General features: G+C 39.7%; 1 protein-coding gene across 1 annotated transcript; it reads left to right on the top strand.

Annotated features, from left to right (window-relative positions):
* The first annotated feature begins 1746 nt into the window (after nucleotides 1-1746).
* Nucleotides 1747-5894, top strand: LOC114497059 (ferritin light chain-like). Its single transcript, XM_036027517.1, is given in 3 exon segments — nucleotides 1747-1818; nucleotides 5221-5404; nucleotides 5407-5894. Coding segments are annotated over 3 exon segments (744 nt in total).
* Nucleotides 5895-19573: the final 13679 nt, after the last annotated feature.

Here is a 19573-nt window from a genome sequence, read left to right as displayed (position 1 = left end):
GTATTGGACTTGAAGTCAGAAGTCCTGGGTTCTTTTTAGCCCTGATTATGTCACTGAGTATGTGACTTTGGACAGTCACTGCTTTACTACTTAAAGCCTTAGTTACTCCATTTAATTAGTAGAGGTAAAATGTTTCTTTTTCTACTTTTCAGTTTTTATGTAAGTAAAGTACATTGGTGTGGGCAAAGGCACATCGTCTGGAAAGCATTTTACCGGATATCAAGGTATATTTTTAACTAGGATGAACATAAAATTTATCCTCCAAACTTGAACCTTTTGTTGTTAAGAGTGAAAGTGGGAGCTCTTTTAAAAATTATTCAGAGCTAGCATAAACTGGGACCGTCCTAGTCAAACTGAGACAAATCATCACCTGAATTCTAATTTGATTAACATATACATTTGCCTTGTCTTAAAAGAATTTAAGGCTGCTTACAAAAATATGTGCTATTGATTTTGTTGTTGGTGGTGGTGGGGTGGTGTTTTAGTGGGAAAATTATAGGGAGGGATGGTGAAGGTGGTCATGATTATGAAGCAAGAACCAAGAAGCTTCTCCAGGCCCTGCTTGGTGTAGCTCAGTGGACTGAGCGCAGGCCTGCAAACCAAAGCATCGCCAGTTTGATTCCCAGTCAGGGCACATGCCTGGGTTGCAAGCCATGTCCCCAGTAGGGGGTGTGCTAAAGACAACCATACATGGTTTCACTCCTTCTCTTTCTCCCTCCCTTCCCCATCTCTTCAAAATAAATAAATAAAATCTTTAAAAAAAAAGAACAGAGAAGTTTCTCCAAACATCTAGAAATCAAGTGCAGTTTCACAACTACATTCTGAGATTTAAGTGTGCAGAAGGTTTGAAGGATCCCCCTCTTTGAATAGTGAAGATGATAGCCAGGACATGGAAGAAAGAAAGACTCAGGATGATCTGAGCAAGAAGTACCTTGACTAGTTTACTTTCAAGACCATCCTCAAAAAGGTAACAGAGAGAAAGAAAATGTGTACCACCCTAGTGTTGACTAAGGTGACTAAAGGATGATGGGATGATTTTAGCTTTGCCATTTATGTCGCTTTAATTTTCTTCCCCTCTGCGGCTGACCTTGATATATAAATGGTATCAGTTATATCATTCTTCCATCTTAGCTAAACAAAAAAGATCCACAAAAACATAAAAAAGCAACTGATAAGAAAAGTATGGACCAGGCTAGAAGTAAGAAATGGCTCTTTGGGCTCTACCTAGCATCGGTGTGGCATGGTTAAGTTCTTCTTTGAGCATTGTTATTTCAAGGCTCTGACAGCAATGACATTGAGCTGGTGAGAAGTGAATTTCACCCATAGTGTGAAGGATGGGACAGAAGTCCTGCCTGTTGAGGTGAGGTGGGGAGGCCAGCCCAGAGCCCACTGCAATGCTCTGGGTGATGTTCTGACTCAAGCAAGGCAGCGGAGACAAAGAAGAAAGATTGATTTTGAGGGAGCTAGGAGATGGAATGGTCAGGATTTGTTGACAAGATGTGAAAGAGTATTGCTTCTGTACACAAAATCATGCAGTATTCCAACTGAAACTCTTCTGCTTCTGAAGAAATTCAGTCCTTCAGTGAGAAACAAGCAGCTCTCACTATGATGCCAAGTGACCATGGGGGGCGGGGCACTCCCATTGTTCTGATGCCTAGAGGCAAGAAGGAAGATGAAAGTGGTGGACAGGTGGGTTCTAGTGCTCTCATTAACAAATGAAAGTCCAAGATCCTCACCATTCCAGTGATGGCAGATGGAGACCTCCAGGTACTGCAGGAAGAGTTAGATTCCTGCTTTGTACTACTGTTTGCATGTCAGGTATGCTCCTACAAGAGTGTGGTATAAGCCTTGACAGTGGTTTTCTTGTATCAATGGCAACTGCTTGATTTGAACTTGGACTGCTGAGGCATCCACTTCAAAGATGTGTCCACTCCAAAGACAGCTATCTGGAATAAACACGTGCCCAGCCCCAGGACTAGATAAAGAGCCAGGCTGCCTCCCCTACTGAAGCTGCTTTGTTTTAGATCTCTTGGTTGATTTCAACAGCTGAAATCATTTGGGCCACTTCCCTACCCCACTTCTGGGTGCTTTAAATCTTGCTATAGTATTTTAAATTCACCAATAAAGAGTGACTCCAGAGGCCCTAGGTCCCCACTCTTGACCCCAATGAAAGCAGAACTCTAGGCCCACACACACATGCTCTCTCTCCACCTGAGACCTCACTGTGTGGCCTCAGATATAATTTCCAGGCCCTGTGAGTAATTAATTTTTTTCCAAAGTTTTCTGGTGTTATTACTGAAGGGTGTCTTGCAGTCATAATAAAAACCACAAGGGTGGAACCAGCTATGACATTATTTGTTAATAGGCTGAGATCCACACAAAACAGTGAGACATTGGTAAATCAGAAAATCTCCTTTCCTAGTGTGTCTGTCTGATTCATACTAGAGCTAGACTGTATCTTGGTACTGATTTGAAAGACTGTTTCCCCTGCCCCCCAAAAAATGTATTTTTTTAACTTTACAGCTAATGCAACTTATGACTTGGAAAATAGCAGTTTGTTCCAAAAAGTCAGGTCTGACGTTTGTGTTTTCGGGAAAATCACTACTGCTGAACATAAGATCGCAATTCTAAATAACCTTGGCAAATGAAAAAGTGAAGAAGCAAGAGACGTAGATTAGCATAAATGTAGGTTAGTACATTCGCAAGGCAAAATAAACTGAGATGATAAGAATTGACTCTAGAAATATAACAATAACAAAATGCCAGGGTTGGTTCCTTTAAAAAAAATAAACATAGAATTACCCTATGATGCAGCAATCCCACTTCTGGATATATTCCTACAAGAATAGAAAGAAGAGACTCAAACAAATATTTGTACACCCATGTGCAGCATTATTCACAATAGCCAAAAGGTGGAAACAACCCAAATGTCATCAACAGATGAATGGATAAACAAAATGTGGTCTGTATATACAATGAAATATTATTGAGCCTTGAAAAAGGAATGGAATTCTGACACATGCTATAACATGGATAAACCTTGAAAACAGTCTAAGTAGAATAAGCCAAACATAAAAGGACAAGTATTACATAATTTCATTTATATAAGGACCTAGAATAGTATAATTCATAGAGACAGAAAGTACAATGGTGGTTGACAGGTGCTAGCAAGAAGGATGGAATGGGGAGGTTATTGCTCAATGGGTACAGAGTGTCACTTTGAGATGATGAATAAGTTTTTTGGATGGATAGTGGTGATGGTTGTACAGCAATGTGAATTCACTTAATGCCACTGAACTTTTACTTTAAAATGGTTAAAACGGCCCTGGCTGGTGTGGTTCAGTGGATTGGGTGGCTGCATGGAGGCCAAAAGGTTGCCAGTTTGGTTCCCAGTCAGGGCACATGTGTGTGTTGCAGGCCAGGTTCCCCATTGGGGGCATGTGAAAGGCAACCAATTGATGTATCTCTCACACACTGATATTTCTCTCCCTCTCTTTCTCCCTCCCTTACCCTCCCTCTAAAAGTAAATAAAATCTTTTTTTTTTAATCCAAGGGAAAATTTTTTAAATGGTTTACAAATGGTAGTTGACAGGTGCTAGCAAGAAGGAGGGAATGGAACATTTATTTACTTGAATAAATGTTGTATTGCATATATTTTACCATAACAAAAAAAAGGTTTTTAAAAAATGCCAAGGAAAAGCCTTCTGAGAGTATGCAACATACAGCTAAAAACCCAGCAAGGTAGATCCAAAGATGAAGTAAGCCAGAATCTGTATACAAACTGAGACATACATGCAAAGTATTTCCCCCAGGCCATGCTGTCTCGTGTCAGTGCTGGCAGATAATGATAGAGATAGGATGTCAAGCATAAAATAAGGAAATAATAGGAGCACAGGAGGCATAGTGTGTTCCAAGCTTCTGAAAGTTTTCCATCCAAGTACCCCTCATAGCTAAAAAGTGTGAACTTTGAACTCTAAATGTTAATTTCTGGAAATGGTAATTAAGCCCTTTTCAGAAATCAGAGATTTTTTTTGCAGTCCTGTGTCTCATCTGGAAAATGTATGTTAATTTTCCATCCTATTACCTAATATATTTATCTCAATACCATTTTTCATGTGACTTATTCAACTACTGTTGTTTGCCTGCCTACACCGGTCCATTTACAATTCTTAACAGAGGCAGAGTGAGGAACAAAGGAGATTGGGCTCCACGCAGTCCTCACAGTGATTGGGGTGGGGATGGAGGAAGGCAAAATGATGCTACCATTATCTAGCTTTGTGCAAAGCCCAGGCCCAGTGGGCTGTGTCCATAGCTTCCTGTTCCCTCCTAGTTTGACACGCTGGCCTAGGACTCAGGACACTGGGTTTTATGTGGTTGCACAGATCTGGCCAAATCTGCTCAACATTGTCAACATCCAATTTCTCAGCCTGGAATTCATAGAGCTGAATCCCCAAGACTTTGGGTAGAGACTTTGGCCAGTGATTCCTTGCTTTCCTACACTCATCTGTTCCCATAGTGCCAAAAATGGCTCCCATATAAATGATTTCTAGCACCTTGCAGAACCTGTATCCTCCTGTGGGAACCTGCTTTCTGATTACAGATTCTTTGGGAGTGAGGGTGCCTGAACTTGAAACTTGGGCCTAGGTGATGAAAGTGCAATATAATGCACTTTAAACCTGAATTTGTTATAATTTGGGATCTGGATTTTACCCAGTGCACATTTTAATAATTACCACTTATTAAATGTTCAAAATATGCCAAGCACTATTAAATACATCATTTCATTTAATTGTCAAGTGAGGTTTTTCAGGCAACTTAGCATAAGGATTAAAAAGCAGGGCTCTGGAGTCAGATTGCCTGGCTGACTTACCAGCTGTGTGACTTCAGGAAAGTGACAGCCTCTCTCTGAATGTCTATTTTCATGTCTATAATAGAATCTAGCTGCTGTGAGAATGAAATAAGAGAATAATGTAAAACACCACATAGTAAAGTACTCTTTAGAAAAAAAACTGGTGCCCTCAGCGATCCCGGGATCTGTCTCTTGCTGTAACAGGGTTTGAATGGAACAGACTCAAGGATGCCCCCTTCTTCCAGCCTCCATCCACCCTCTAACCTCTTTTCCAGTCACCACCTTTGGAACCACCTCAGCCATCCTCGGTGTCTGAGACCAGCTAACACTGTTTTTTTTACCTTAAGTCCTCACTGCCAAACAACCATTAGCTCCCAAATTCATCAGAATCATATCAGGCTTCCTACATCTACCTGTCTCTGGGCTTCTATTTCAACCACAATGGTGTGACTCTGGAGGGCGTGGGCCACTTCTTCAGAGAATTGGCCAAGAAGAAACTCAAGGGTGCTGAGTGTCTCTTAAAATGTCAAAACCAGCAGGGTGTCCACATTCTCTTGTAGAACATGGTGAAGATGAGTGGAGTAAAACTCAGGATACCATGGAAGCTGCCTTGGCCTTGGAGAATAACCAGAATCAGGATTTTTTGGATCTGCATGACTTGGGTCCTACCTGCACAGACCCTCATCTTTGTGACTTCCTGGAGAACCACTTCCTGGATGAGGAGGTGAAACTCATCAAGAAGATGGGTGACCACCTGACTAACATCCTCAGGCTGGGTGGATATCTCTTTGAAAGACTCACCTCAAGCATGACTAAGAGCCTTTGGAGCCCAGAGGCCTTTGAGGGGCCCCTCTGCATTTCCTTGCTGTCTGGCTTTTGCCTGAGGCTCTCCCTGAAACCACTAGGCATCCTTTTAACCATGTTGGAGCCCTCTCCCATTCATTGGACCAAATGGAAACAAAGTTTTTTGCAGTTAAAAAAAATGAGGTATACATTCTCTTATCCTGACTTTACAGATGAGAAAATTGAGGCTCAGAGATGTTAAACAACTTGCCAAAGTCACACTGATTGGTTAGGGCAGAGATGGGATAGGAATGTCAGAAGTCAAAGTCATGACCCAGATGACTCTACTCATCCAGAGAACTTGATTACCAGGCCTGTTGGTTTCTGAGAGAACCTCCATAGAGTGTAGTTTGTTTGTTTGTTTTTTCACATTACATCCTGACTTGGACCTTAAGGCCATTGCTATGATAACATTCTATGACTACTTGCTACATTACAGTCATGCTGTATAGTATGCATTTGGCTTACATGTATGTTGTAGCATCTTAATTTTCTTGGAGTAAAATGCTATGAAACGAGGAAGAGAAGCAATTTTATAATGCTTTTAGCAGAAGTCAATCTATTTCCTTATCTACTATCAGAACAGTCACACTCCAGTGTCCACAGCTCTGATGTCTGTTTACCTCACTTCTATTGTCGAAAGCTGGGGATCTTAGCTAGGACCCATTAGGGCAGGTAGATTTTATAGGCAATTTGCTGAGTGAATAAGTACCCTCAAATAACACAGGCCTGATTTTAGTTCCTGGATCTTCTGCCTATCTGAACCATTCTATTTTCCCTCCACTCTTTGCTGTCTGCCCCATGTCTCTTTTTCCATTACCAAAGTTGATCTTTTTCCAACTTTTCATGCTGTCTAACAAAAAGGGGGAAATGCCAGTTTTAAAAAATAAGAGACCTCAAAGAGGAAGAAGACTTCAGCAAAGTGTCAGTGAGTAGAGAATTCCAATATTAAACCATAAAGCATTATCCACTTCAGAGGCAAACATCTGTACACACAAATACACACACACGATTCTTGGCTACCACAACCAAATCAGAAACAGCACTAGTTTTTTTATAAATATATTTTTTAAAAATTACAGGTGACGTGCAATATTATATTAGTATCAGGTGTACAGCCCACTATTAGACATTTATATAACTTACAAAGGGATCACCCCAAGAACTCTGATACCATCTGACACCATATATAATTATTACAATATTATTGACTATATTCCCTATGCTGTACTTTACACACCTTGACTATTCTCTAACTGCCAATTTGTACTTCTAAACCCCTTCACCTTTTTCACCTATTTATCCAACCCCATCTCATCTGGCAACCCTCAAAAGTTTCTCAGTATCTATGAGTCTGTTTCTGTTCTGCGTTTGTTTGTTTTGTTTGTTTAATTCTACATATAAGTGAAATCATCTGCCATTTTTCTTTCTCTGTGTGGGCCCTTTGAGAGGAACACCTAGGACTCCAGGAGCCCTGTCTCACTTGGCCACAATCCCTGCTGGCTTTTACAGACAGAAGTTTGGGGGACTTCTCTTCCTGGCACTGGAAACCTGGGCTGGGGGCCTGGTGTGGGGTTGAGACCCCTGACTCCTCAGGGAAGACCTCCACAGCTGAGATATCCCTCCTGATTTTTATCTACCACACATGGGTGTGGGACCAGCCCACACCCACGTCTCCACTCCTACCAATTTCGATATGGCTTCTTCTTTAATTCCCTAATTGAAAGACTTTCATTCAGCCAGATTTCAGGCGTTTCTAAATGATGGTGGTTCTGTGGTTTAATTGTAATTTTGATGTGGTTGTGGGAGCTTCCAAGTCCTGCATTTACCTCCACCTTTCCCAGAGGCACCAGTACTAGTCTTCTAAAGCAGCAGCAGTTTGACCTTCAGTGGTGGTAAGGACAGAAATTTCCATTTTAATACAAATCCAAGTACATTTCCTTAACCCTTCTACTTGCTCAATATATTCATTCTCAATTACAGGACTAGGTTTTGAAGTTTTATGCACTATTTAATACATGATAAGTACTTTAATAGTACAGAGGGCATGCTATGAATAATGAAATCTTCTTTCACCTTCCCCAATCCCACTTCTTAGAGGCAATCACTGTAAATAATTTCTCTGGTGGTTGCCATCATACTCTTATCCACTCTTAGGTCTCCAGTTAATGATTTATCAACTTTAGATTTCTTTTATTCTGCTTTGGAAGATGCAGAATTTTAGTGCCCTTTATCACCTCCTACTTTTCCTTGTTCCTGTCATATCTTCTTGATCAACTGGTTTCTGGACAAGATGGAAACATGTTTGACTTTAGGATAATAATGGTTGCTAGAAAAGTAATGTGCTAACATATGATATATGATAATTTCTTTAATTTCATATCCATGTTAGTAAATAGGCACTACCCCCATTTTACAGGTAAGGAAATTGAAGTTTTGGCTAGTCATGTAATTTGCTCAATGTCCCGTAGTTGCTAACTGACACAGCTAAATTTAGCTTGGCCTTTCTAACACTCAAGCCCCCATTATTATTCTTTTTATTTATTTATTTTTTACAAAGCTCACACAAGGACTTTTTTTTTCATTGCTTTTAGAGAGGAAGGGAGAGAGAAAAACGTCAATGTGGGAATGAAGCATCAACTGGTTGCCTCCCACACATGCCCAGATTGAGGATCAAAGAAACAACCTAGGTATGTGCCCTGACCAGGTATCGAACATGCGACCTTTTGGTTATGGGACAACACTCCAACCAACTGAGTCACACCAGCTAGGGCCAAGCCCACATTCTTAATCATTACTGCCATAGAACAACAAATGCCTTAAGGCCAGTGTAGTTCTGCCTAAGTATTTCCTTCTTCCTGAGACTTGTATATGTATCTACATTTATAATATTTAAAAATAAAGCAGATAACAGTTATGACAATGATATCTTAAAGAATGGGACAGGGGAAATAGAAAGTTATACGGTTCATCATAGATCCATTTGTTATTTTGTTCAAAACAGTAAATTATCTTTTAAAGAGATTAAAAACTGAGGGAAAACATTTTTATATGTATTCAAATATTTACTGTCTCACTAAATTAAAATCTCTATCTCCTCAACTGAGCCAGACTGTTATGCTTTGCTTGGGTTCATCTTCTTTGTACCAGAATTTAAGTGCTTTTTATATCTAAAGGCAGGGCAATTGTAGAATATACCACATTTGTTGCACTTCTCTCAGGGATTACAGTCTTGTAAAGATTGTTGTTCAGTGTCTATAATTAATGTTTTTAGTACTTTATCCATATTTATCTATATTTTATTTATGGCAGGGGGACTAAGTTAATACCAACTACTCAATTACAGCCTGAAGTGAAAGTACTCTATCTTCAAAGTTTTCATCTAATGAAATGAAAATCCCATTGGTGATAGTTGTACTGAAAACTCAGAAAATTTGATGCTCTTATCAAAACAGCAAGACCACTTTGGGTTTTGATTCCATGCAGATACATACAGTTACCAACAACATCTTTAATCTCCAGCCAATAAACCAATTAAGTCTCTCATAGCTTCTACACCCAACCAACATATTTTTTTCACTCTCCTGTCTTATTGGTGTATTAGTGTAGGTTCAACTACTTGCTTATTACCGTACTCTTACTATACTTGTAAAGATTATTCTTTAATGTTACTATTTATTATGTAGGACCATATACCAAAAACATTTTTGAAGAGTGACATTTTATGGACATAAAACAGTCATAGAAATGCACAAATCAAAAGTGTACAGCTAAATTAAGGATTATAATTTGGGCACTCTCATATCAAGAAACAGAACATAACCCGTTCTATGTAAGTCCCTACTTATTATTGTTCTTCCTCCCTATCTCTATGTCCTTCCAAGAGTAACTACTATCCAGACTCCTAAAACTATACATTAGTTTTGTTTTTAAACTTCATATGACTGGAATGGTACAGTATGCATTATTTTTTGTGTGTGGCTTCTTTTACTTAATAGCATATTTCTGAGATCCATCCTTGTTACTGTGTGTAGTTGTAGTTGAGTGATTCCCTTTACTGTATGACATTATATTGTATGAATATATTATACATCATCAATATTGACTGTTATAAGGGGTATCGCTACATTTATAACTATAGTGTCTCTTGCCCATTTAACATATTTCCATTGCAAAATCCTGGAGAAACTACTGGATCTAAGTTCCAAATAGGTGACATCACACTCTCTGTATATTGAACTCTATAACTCAAATTCACAGTAATTCACAAATATTTATCAGCTGTGCACTATGTGCCAGATACCAGGCTAAACACTAAGGCAGGGAACCCTTGAGGATTTTGCAATATATTGAGAAGGAGTAGACATATTAAGTAGATAATCATAATATCCTGTAGTAATAGTAATATGTTACAGAGAGCCATAACTAGGATTTTGTTAAAATTAAATTATATAGCCCTGGCTGATGTGGCTCAGTTGGTTGGGTGTTGTCCTGCAAAGCCAAAGTTTGCTGGTTCAATTCCTAGTCAGAGCACATGCCTGGCCGTGGGTTCAGTCTCTGGTCAGGGTGCCTACAGAAGGCAACCAATTGATGTTTCTCTCCCACACTGATGTTTTTCTCCCTCTCTTCCTCCCTCCCTTCCCCTTTCTCTAAAATGAATGAGCATGTCTTTGGGTGAGGATAAAAAATGTTTTTAATTAAATTATATAATTGTTTAAATATTCAGTTTTTACAAAAGGTTGACTTAGCCTATATTAGGGGACCAATCTTCTGGAATTTCCAGAGTTGCCTTTACAGATAATTTAGACAGATTCAGAGAGATTATAGAAAGTCATTCTTTTCAAAGGGTCTCACTGTACAGTCAATTGAGAAGATCCTATTATGCATCAAAGAAATACCAATGTCATTCCCACAGGCTTTTCTTCCTCTTTTCTCCTTAAATGCCCTCAGCTCTTTTCATTGCTTACTTATGTCCTCTCTCAACCAGCTCATCCTTTCCTTGTGCTTTAACTACCACTGGTATCTGTCCATGACCCTTATATCTTTAACTACCTTTCAGATATCTCCACTGGCACATCAGCTGAACAGGTCCCCAACTGAACAAACTGCTGTGTTCATAGTCCTCTGCTTCCTCTCTTTCCTATCCCAGTGGCACCACTACCATCCTAAGGCTGGGAGCCACTTTAGACAGTCTCTCCCCCTTCAGCCTCTGCATCAATCAATAAGGCTTGTTAGTTCTACCTTGTAATTATGTCTTGAATCTGTCCACTCTCTTTATTTCCATGCCCACTATTCTGTTTTAAGCTCTTTCTGTTACTTTCTGGATTTCTGGATTATTGCTGCTGTCTTCACACGGATCTTCCTGATTTCAATCTTTTCATCATACTGATTAATCTTCCAAACCCTATTTTGGAATGCAAATCTTATCATATTATTTCCCAGCTTAAAAATCTTTAATGATACTCCATTACCCAAAACATGTACCCTAATTGTGTATTGTAATAGATTAAGATGTGTCAAGGGAGGCCAAGGATGGGCCAGGTATATTGCCAGTCACAAGAAAGTTCAGCCTTTACCCCAGTGTGCCATACATGCTTTCATTTTCCATATGACACAAATGGAAAGGGTAGAAAGAACTGGCTATAAGATTAAATTCAAAGAGCAGACACTTGCCATCTTCTCTATAGCCGTCTTCAGCACTCATCTCCTCATACCTTATTATCTCATGATTGCTACTTCCTGCCACATGCCCAGCTGTTTCGTGCCTATGTCACTGCACAGAGAACAAGCTCTTCCATCAATGGAATGAACCTCTCCCTTGCTTTAGCTGGCAAACTGCTATACATCTTCTATACATCTTCAAACTTTGCCTTCCTGGATAGCCACCTCTGATTTCCAGGGTGGAATTAGCCATTCCAACCTTTGTGCTTGCACTGTAACTCATAATCTACCTCTTTTATGGCACCATCACACTGAAAAACATCTTTTGGTTAACTTGGTTATCTTGCTTGCCAGTGTGTGAGCTGCTTGAGGCTTTTCATCATTGTAGTGCCTGTCACAAAGAAGGCTTAAGAAAAGATTGGTGCCCTGGCTGGTGTGGCTCAGTGTCTGAGCATGGGTCTGTGAACCAAAGGATCACTGGTTTTCTTCCCAGTCAGGGCACATACCTGGGTTGCGCCAGGTCCCTGGTTGGGGGTGTGGGAGGGGCAACTATAGGTGTTTCTCTCATACATTGATATTTCTCGCCTTCTCTTCCCCTCTCTCTAAAAATAAATTTTAAAAAAATTTTTTAAAGAAAAGATTAGGTGAACCAAATGCAATGGAACAGTTTATATCAGTCAGGATGAGCTAGGTCATGTTGCCACAACAAATGACAACACACTAAAAGTTTATTTCTCAGTCATGCTGTAATTATTCAGGTGGATGGATACTCCATATCAACTCATGGTTGCCTGAAGAATTATGCTATATATGCATATATATTTTTAAATTGTGGTATAATACACATAAAACTTACCATTTTAACTGAAGTGTACAAATCAGTGACATTAAGTATATTCACAATATTGTGAAACCATCCCATGACTACTATCTAGTTCCAGAACTTATTTATCACCCCAAATGGAAATTCTGTACCCATTAATCAGTCACTCTCCATTTCTTACACTTTCCCCTTCCCTGCCTCCTGCCCCTGGCAATCACTAGTCTGCTTTCTTTATTTGCCTATTCCGAATATTTCATTTAAATGGAACCATACAATATGTGTCCTTTTGCATATGGTTTCTTTCACTTAGCATAATGTTTTCAAGTTTGATCTATGTTGCAGCATGTATCAGTACTTCATTCCTATTTATGTCTAAATAATACCCCATTAATTGTGTATACTACATTTAGTTTATCCATTCATCAACTGGTAGACATCTGGGGTGTTTCCACCTTTGGCAGTTGTGAGTAGAGAGAGCTGCTATGAACATTCATATATAAGTATTGTTTAAACACCTGTTTTCAATTCTTTTGAGTATATAGTTGGTAGAAGATTGCTGGCTCACATGGTAATTCTGTGTTCAATTTACACAAGCTGTTTTCCACAGCAGCTACACAACTTCACATTTCTTCCAGCAATATATGTGTTCCAGTTTCTCTATGTTTTCATTAAGATGTTATTTTTCTATCACTATTAGTATTATTGCCTTATATTCTCTTAATACGATCACATCAACAAATCACATGATCATGCCTAGCTTCAAGGAGGTTGGGAGGTGCAGTCCTACCATATGTTCGAGTCAGGAGCACTGAGATATTTGTGAGCAGCCCTAATGATTATCACCCTGTTAGTATCAAGGGAGATGAGAAATTACATGAAAATAAACCCATCATCTCTCTGCAAATTCATATGTGCAAATCAAACTATTATTTCTTATTAAAATATTATAAAGTTTCCAGAAGGAAAATGAACAGAGAATTGCTGAGACTGTATAGATGTGAGCTTAAAAAGGAGGAGGGGGAAATAAAGGCCAGAGGAAAGAATAGAAACAAATGAAAAGCTTCTAAAGTCGAACATCTTATTTCATTAGTTAATTATAAATGTTTTTGGAAAACATACAAAAGCATGTCACTTTAAAAAAAAATTTTATGTCTTTTTATTCAGTACAAAATATAGGGTAGCCAAGTACCACCCAAACTCTGGCAATTCAGCTTTTGTACTAGAGGAGGTGATTCATCTCTAATGGCTTCACCAGTAACTGCTGTAGTACGTTTTGTTAAATAAAATAACCAAATAATAATTTCCTAATGAAACCACAAAACCAATCTGAAAAATGTGGAAATAAAAATCTACATGGAAGGATTTCCCTGGAAAGAAGCACTTCGTTTCAACAAGCCTCTCTTGTCACCCAGCAACCGCTCCTCTGGAGTTCCTTTTAATGGGGGTAATTTCAGCTGGCAGCTGGTGCAACCTTGAAATGATCCTGTTTGTTTTTCTGTTCCCTGATGTGTAGAGGTCACTGCTGATAATAATGTGGTTGCTATTCATTATTATCTGGAGTGTGATAACATGGCAGAATTGCCTCAAAATGCTCTTTTTTAATCTTAACATTGACCCTGCATAGAGAATTGGGTCACAGTAGAAGCACATTTCAAAGCCTAAAGGTATTTACAGTTTAGAAATAAAAATGACCAACATGGGTGGTGGTAGTGGTGGCAAATAAACATTATTGTACTTTGTCCAGTTTGTGGTTATTCAATCAATCACTAAACATTCATTATTTAAACTGCCTGTGTTTGAATCTCAGCTCTACCACTGCTAGTGCTGTTTTTTAGACATGGTTATTAATCTCTCAATGATGTACTTGAATTATCTATAAAATGGGCTAATAACAGTATGTATCACGTAGATTTGTGAGGATTAAATGAGCTCATACATGTAAGTGCACAGAATGATGTCTGGCACACAGTAGTAGCCCTATGTAATCAATGATTTGATTGTTTCAGGATCATGTTCTCTCTTCTCCCACCGTCCCTGACTGGATGAGGAAGGCCCTGCCATGTGTCTCTCTGGTATGCTGTACTTCCCATGGCTAAACAACACTTAAATAGAATTATAATTGTGTGTTTAATTACCTAGAAGCTCTAGGCAGGTAGAGACCTGCTCCATCTCATTCACCACTGCGAACCTCTGTGTTGGCTGACTTACTTGTTGTGCCCCAGCAAGATAGTGCACAGCTGCTGAAGCAGCCAACCTAACCTACTGGGAACAAGGAGAAGACAACAGTAGGCTGAGATTTACCAGGTCTTTGCAGGGGCTGTGAGGAGAAAACTGATGAGTCACAGGCATGCATTTTGACCAGGAAATAATCTTAACTTGAGATTTTGCAACCCTGCTGCTTAAGCATGCATCTACTGACTGACCCACCAGAAAATGAAGGCACACAAATACTCATCTGCGAACTCTTACTTGCAAGTAATAGGATGCACTTGAACTAGCTTCAGAAAGGACAGGTGGGAGTGAAGGGAATATACAGGGTGTGCCTTAGAACTCAAGGGCAGGAGTACAGCTGCATCTTCTGTGGAGCTAAGGCACCCATTCAGATTCCTCCCTTTCCCTCTCTCTCTCTCTCTCTCTCTCTCTCTCTCTCTCTCTCTCCCCCTCCCCTCCCCCGCGCCCCCCCCCCCCCTTACCAGATGGCTCCTTCATGCTAGATCTCCCTGCCCATCTACTTCTCTCTTCTCTTCCTTCACTTCTCTGTTCACTGGAAGAAAAGCCTCTCAGCTCCTGGGGTTGTGTCCCTCAGTTCCAGCTGCATCCTGAAAATAAACAGCTGTTGCTTAGCTGCCAAACTTCATTTCTGGGGAGAATCTGACTGGTTCAAACAGAGCCAGCTGTTTCCCTTGATCTAATTTATAATTGCCAAGGGTTATCTATTACAAACAAGGTTGCCAGGTGTCCACTCTCATGGGTGAGCAATTCTCTGTGAATAGAATCACTGAGAAATGGGCAGATACTCCAGCAGATTTCCACTGAAACAGCGAAGTTCAAAAAGGTCATCAATGTTATGCAAGGTTGGGTGAGGGAAATGATAGGGTGGCATACAGAGTACATCTTAGCTATCCAAAAACTGCTGAGTTTCAATAGCTTTTGAGAGTTATCCCTTTAGTGGCATTAAAAATGTATAAATAAACAAAACTTCTTTTGGATGGGACTTTATTCAAAATGAACTACATAGTTCTCTGGAAACAGGAGGACACATACTCTTCCCTTTGCCTGGAACTGTCTTCCTCTCTTTCTACATTGGATGAATTCCTAGCCTTTATCCATCTTTCAAATCTGTTTTACACATTCTCCAGATGGAGAATATATAAATATTTCCCCCAAGAAGTTTCCTTGGGCAGACCTGGGGATGCGGAGGGCCCTGCATCTAAAAGGTGTTGAGCCTCTTGGTGGTGAAGTGTGGCTTATTTTGGCAAGTCAGGACCTGGTGGAGTGGCGGAAACTTCATCTTGGAGTTGTGGAACTGTTTGACCACTAGTGGGTGACACTTTGCTGGCCATGATCTCCTTCTTGATCTGGCACCCATGTAAACTGCGTAATACCTGCAGTGGTCAGGTCCAGATACTCCCAGTATCTCTACAAATGATTTTACCAAAATCCAGGCAGAAAATATGTTTCATACACAAACTTGGGTATGCAAAATATGAGCACTTAGCTTTCTACAAATGAAATGAAATCTGTTATTAGCCCCTATTCTGATTTCAGTGGTAGCCATTTAATCTTAGTCAGTCAAGGATTCCCCTCTTCCCCAGCATTGCATCAAAGTTCTGGGAACTAGTGCAAAATACGGGAGAGAGTGTCAGGGAGAGGCAAGCGAAATGCCTGATTTCTGTTTGCTGGCATCATCTAGGACACAGGTGGCAAACACAAGGCCCACTGGCCGAATCTGGCCCTCCACCTTGTTTTATCCCGCCTGGCACCTTGTTTCTATCCGGCGGCAGTACAGAGCAACTTGTCCCTAGTTAAGAAGTAGTTACATTTATAACAGTCCTAAAATTACATTCAACCCTTTGAAGGCAACTGCAAGGCTAATGTGGCCCCTGGTAAAAATGAGTTTGACACCCCTAATCTAGGAAGTCCTCATTCTCACTTTGTCTTTTGTTGTTAATCCACACAGGTGCCAGTGGAGTCATTTCTCCTTAGATCTTGAGTTCTCTCAGCTCACAGGGTGCCTTCTGAGGAGCATGGTGCTCCTGGTGTTGCCCATCATGCCAGGCCCACAAGAAACCCATGGGGTGTGTGCTGCCATTCACTGTGGATGGACTGCATTCAGAGGAACCATCTACTATCCCTATGCTTAGCTGGGTATAGGGGACTCCAATGAACATCTCTCGGGCTCATTTGCCCAGGACACCATAACCATTTATAGTCTGAGGTCTTGCCTCCAGGATCCCCCTTCACATCTCAGAACTTCAAATCTAGTTTGGGTTCCTGCTCTTTGCCCCTCCTGGGCTCTACTGGAGAGAAGTAGTTTAGGTCCCCTCTGCATTTAGAACTTCAAACCTATCTGGGATTTCTCTTCCCTTCCTCGACACCCAGGCAGCTGAGGGGAAAAACAAGGTGAAATATTCCTCCCTTAGAACAAAGTAGAACCAATCTAATCACTGGTCAATGTCAGGGAAGCTTTATCTTGTCTGGGGATGGCAGGTAGAGGAGGAAGTGGGAGGGGAGAAGGGAGGGAATGAGAATAAACAAGAAACAAATGCAAGCATGAACAAAATGAAGTTTTAATGGACTTTCTACACCTTTATCTGTTGTACAATCCTAGAAAGATCCATTTAATTAATTTTTTTACCCACTTGGGAAAGCAGTGGTCTCTATGATTCAGCAAGAGTTAATCTTATCCTTTCTTTTGTGATGATTTACAAAGCTGGAAGATCAAGGCAAAGCTGAAGGCAGTTTTACTGGATTTCAGCAAGGCACATGGGAAAAGAGTGGTCACTGAGAGCCAGCAAGAATCATTAGCATTATTAGGTAATTATACACATTATTTCATTTAATCCTAAAACTAAGCCTGTGAGTGGAAGAGAATTAAATAAATACTGAATGTCAATTACAGCCTTTGCACAGCTGAAAAAACTAAATTATAGACAGGTATTACAATCTCTATGGTTATATGGCTAGTATTTAACTTATATTGCTATGTAATGCACTACTCCATAACTTAGTGGCTTAAACAATAACCACTTTATTAATTTGCAGTGTAGACAGGGCTCAGTGGGGAAAGCTTATCAACTAAGGCTGGAGCATCCAGTTCCAAGATGCTCACTTTCACAGCTGGCGAGTTTGTGCTGGCTTTTACTGGGGAGCCTCAATTCTAGCTTCTCGATTAAATTTGCATGTCAGCAGGACTAGCTTAAGTGCTGCCTAGAAAACAAATAAAACATTATTTCTGGGTGTGTCTGTGAAGGTGTTTCTGGAAAAGATTAGCATTTGAATCCATAAAGAAGATCACTCTCACCAATGTTGATAGGCATCACCCAATCCATTGAGAACCTGGATAGAACAAAAAGGTGCAGGAAGGGCAAATTTGCTGTCTCTGCTTCAGCTGGGACATGCATCTTCTCTTGCCCTTGGAGATCAGCACTCCTGGTTCTTGGGTCTTCAGACTCAGACTAGAACTTACTCCATTGGCTCCTTTAATTCTCAAGCCTGGGCTTCCAGGGTTGAGAACTTTCCTGGGCTTCCAGCTTCCAGACAACAGATCATAGGACTTCTCAACCTCCATAAATATGTATGCCAATCCCTTTCTATACCTCTATATGTCCTATTGGTTCTGTTTCTCTGGAGAACCCTTGGTAATACAGCTGAGTTCTTTGGTTCTCTCCCATTTGGCTCTTTTTTTAAATTTTCTCACAGCACAATAGGTTGTGGGTAGTTGGATTTCTTATATAGCAATTGATTTACAAGAGTGCAATAGCTGAAATCTTAAGGCCTAAGCTCAGACCTTGCACAATGTCATTTTCACCATGGTTTATTGGTTAAAGTAAGGCAGAGGGCCAGCCCAGATTCAAAGAGAGAGACTGTAAAAGGTATGATTACTGGTAGTTCACTGGGAGTTACTTAAAAAAATAATCTGATCACATTGGGGATGCAATTTTATTGGTTCACATTACTGGCCAGTTCATGAAGTATAGCTGACTTAGGCTTGTCAGTAACAAGGCACTCAAGTGAAGTCAACAGTAATATACTTTCTATCTCTCATCACTGCTTCCTCTGTGTTGACACCATGCCCAAGCAGATTCCTTGCTGATTGTGACAAGATAGCCATGATATTTCTAACTTCCAAGGAGCCATGTAAGATTACGTGTCCATCTGTCTATGCACCTATTCTGTGACTGGCAGGATGGAATATGCTAATTGGCTAGTCTGGATCATGTGCTCGCCCATTATGTGCACATGCTATTAATTAACTACCTACTCAATAGTGTTTTCCAGCTTTCATCTCCATTGACTAAGAGACAAAAAAAGCCAAATACAGTAATCTTCACTAAGTGTTGTTGATAGGTTCTTGGAAACTGGGACATTAAGTGAAACAACATGTAATGAAACTAAATTTACCATAAGCTGAATGATACAAACAAAAGACATACAAATGTAAATGAAACAGATGGAAAAGTTGTACCCCTGGCAAACTTTTATTCCAGTAGAAGAGACAAAAAAATAAGTTATCATGACCAATTATATTTAAAAATATAACAATGTTGGTTAAGCTATAATGAATAATTATATGTAACATAAATAAATATAATGAATAACTAATACCATGTAATATGTTAAATAGTGATAAGTGCTATGGAAAAACAGAATAGGATTGGACTGAGTGAGGTGGGAGTATGACAAGTGCCCAATGAATATGTAGTGATGATCTTTTCCCCTCAGATATTGATTTATTCTTTTATTTATTTAATAAGTTTATTTATTTATTTTTATTGATTTTTTTAGAGGGAGTGAAAGAGAAAGAGGGAGAAAGAACCATTGATTTATTATTCCATTTATTTATGCATTCATTGGTTGATTCTTATATGTGTCCTGACTGGGGATCAAAACCTCAACCTTGGTATATCAGGATGTTGCTCTAACCAACTGAGTTATCTGGCCAGGGCCCTCAGATATTGATTTAAATTATTTTACCAACCTTGTAAATTTATTTAAGTTTAACCTCCCTTTTCACAACATAGGCATAATCTATTCATTTCAAAATACTTCCCCATGTATTAAAAAATATATTTAAAATGATAAAATCATTTCTTTGACATTTTATTAGATGTATCCTTAAGGATAACCCTGAAATCCCAAAGAGCAGGCCTTGCAGATGTGAATGCCCCGGGTCA

Source organism: Phyllostomus discolor, chromosome 5 (genome assembly GCF_004126475.2).
Source record: "Phyllostomus discolor isolate MPI-MPIP mPhyDis1 chromosome 5, mPhyDis1.pri.v3, whole genome shotgun sequence".
In the NCBI taxonomy this organism is placed as follows: domain Eukaryota; kingdom Metazoa; phylum Chordata; class Mammalia; order Chiroptera; family Phyllostomidae; genus Phyllostomus; species Phyllostomus discolor.
The sequence above is the reverse complement of the archived record's forward strand: the minus strand, read 5'-3'. Positions and strand labels throughout refer to the sequence as shown.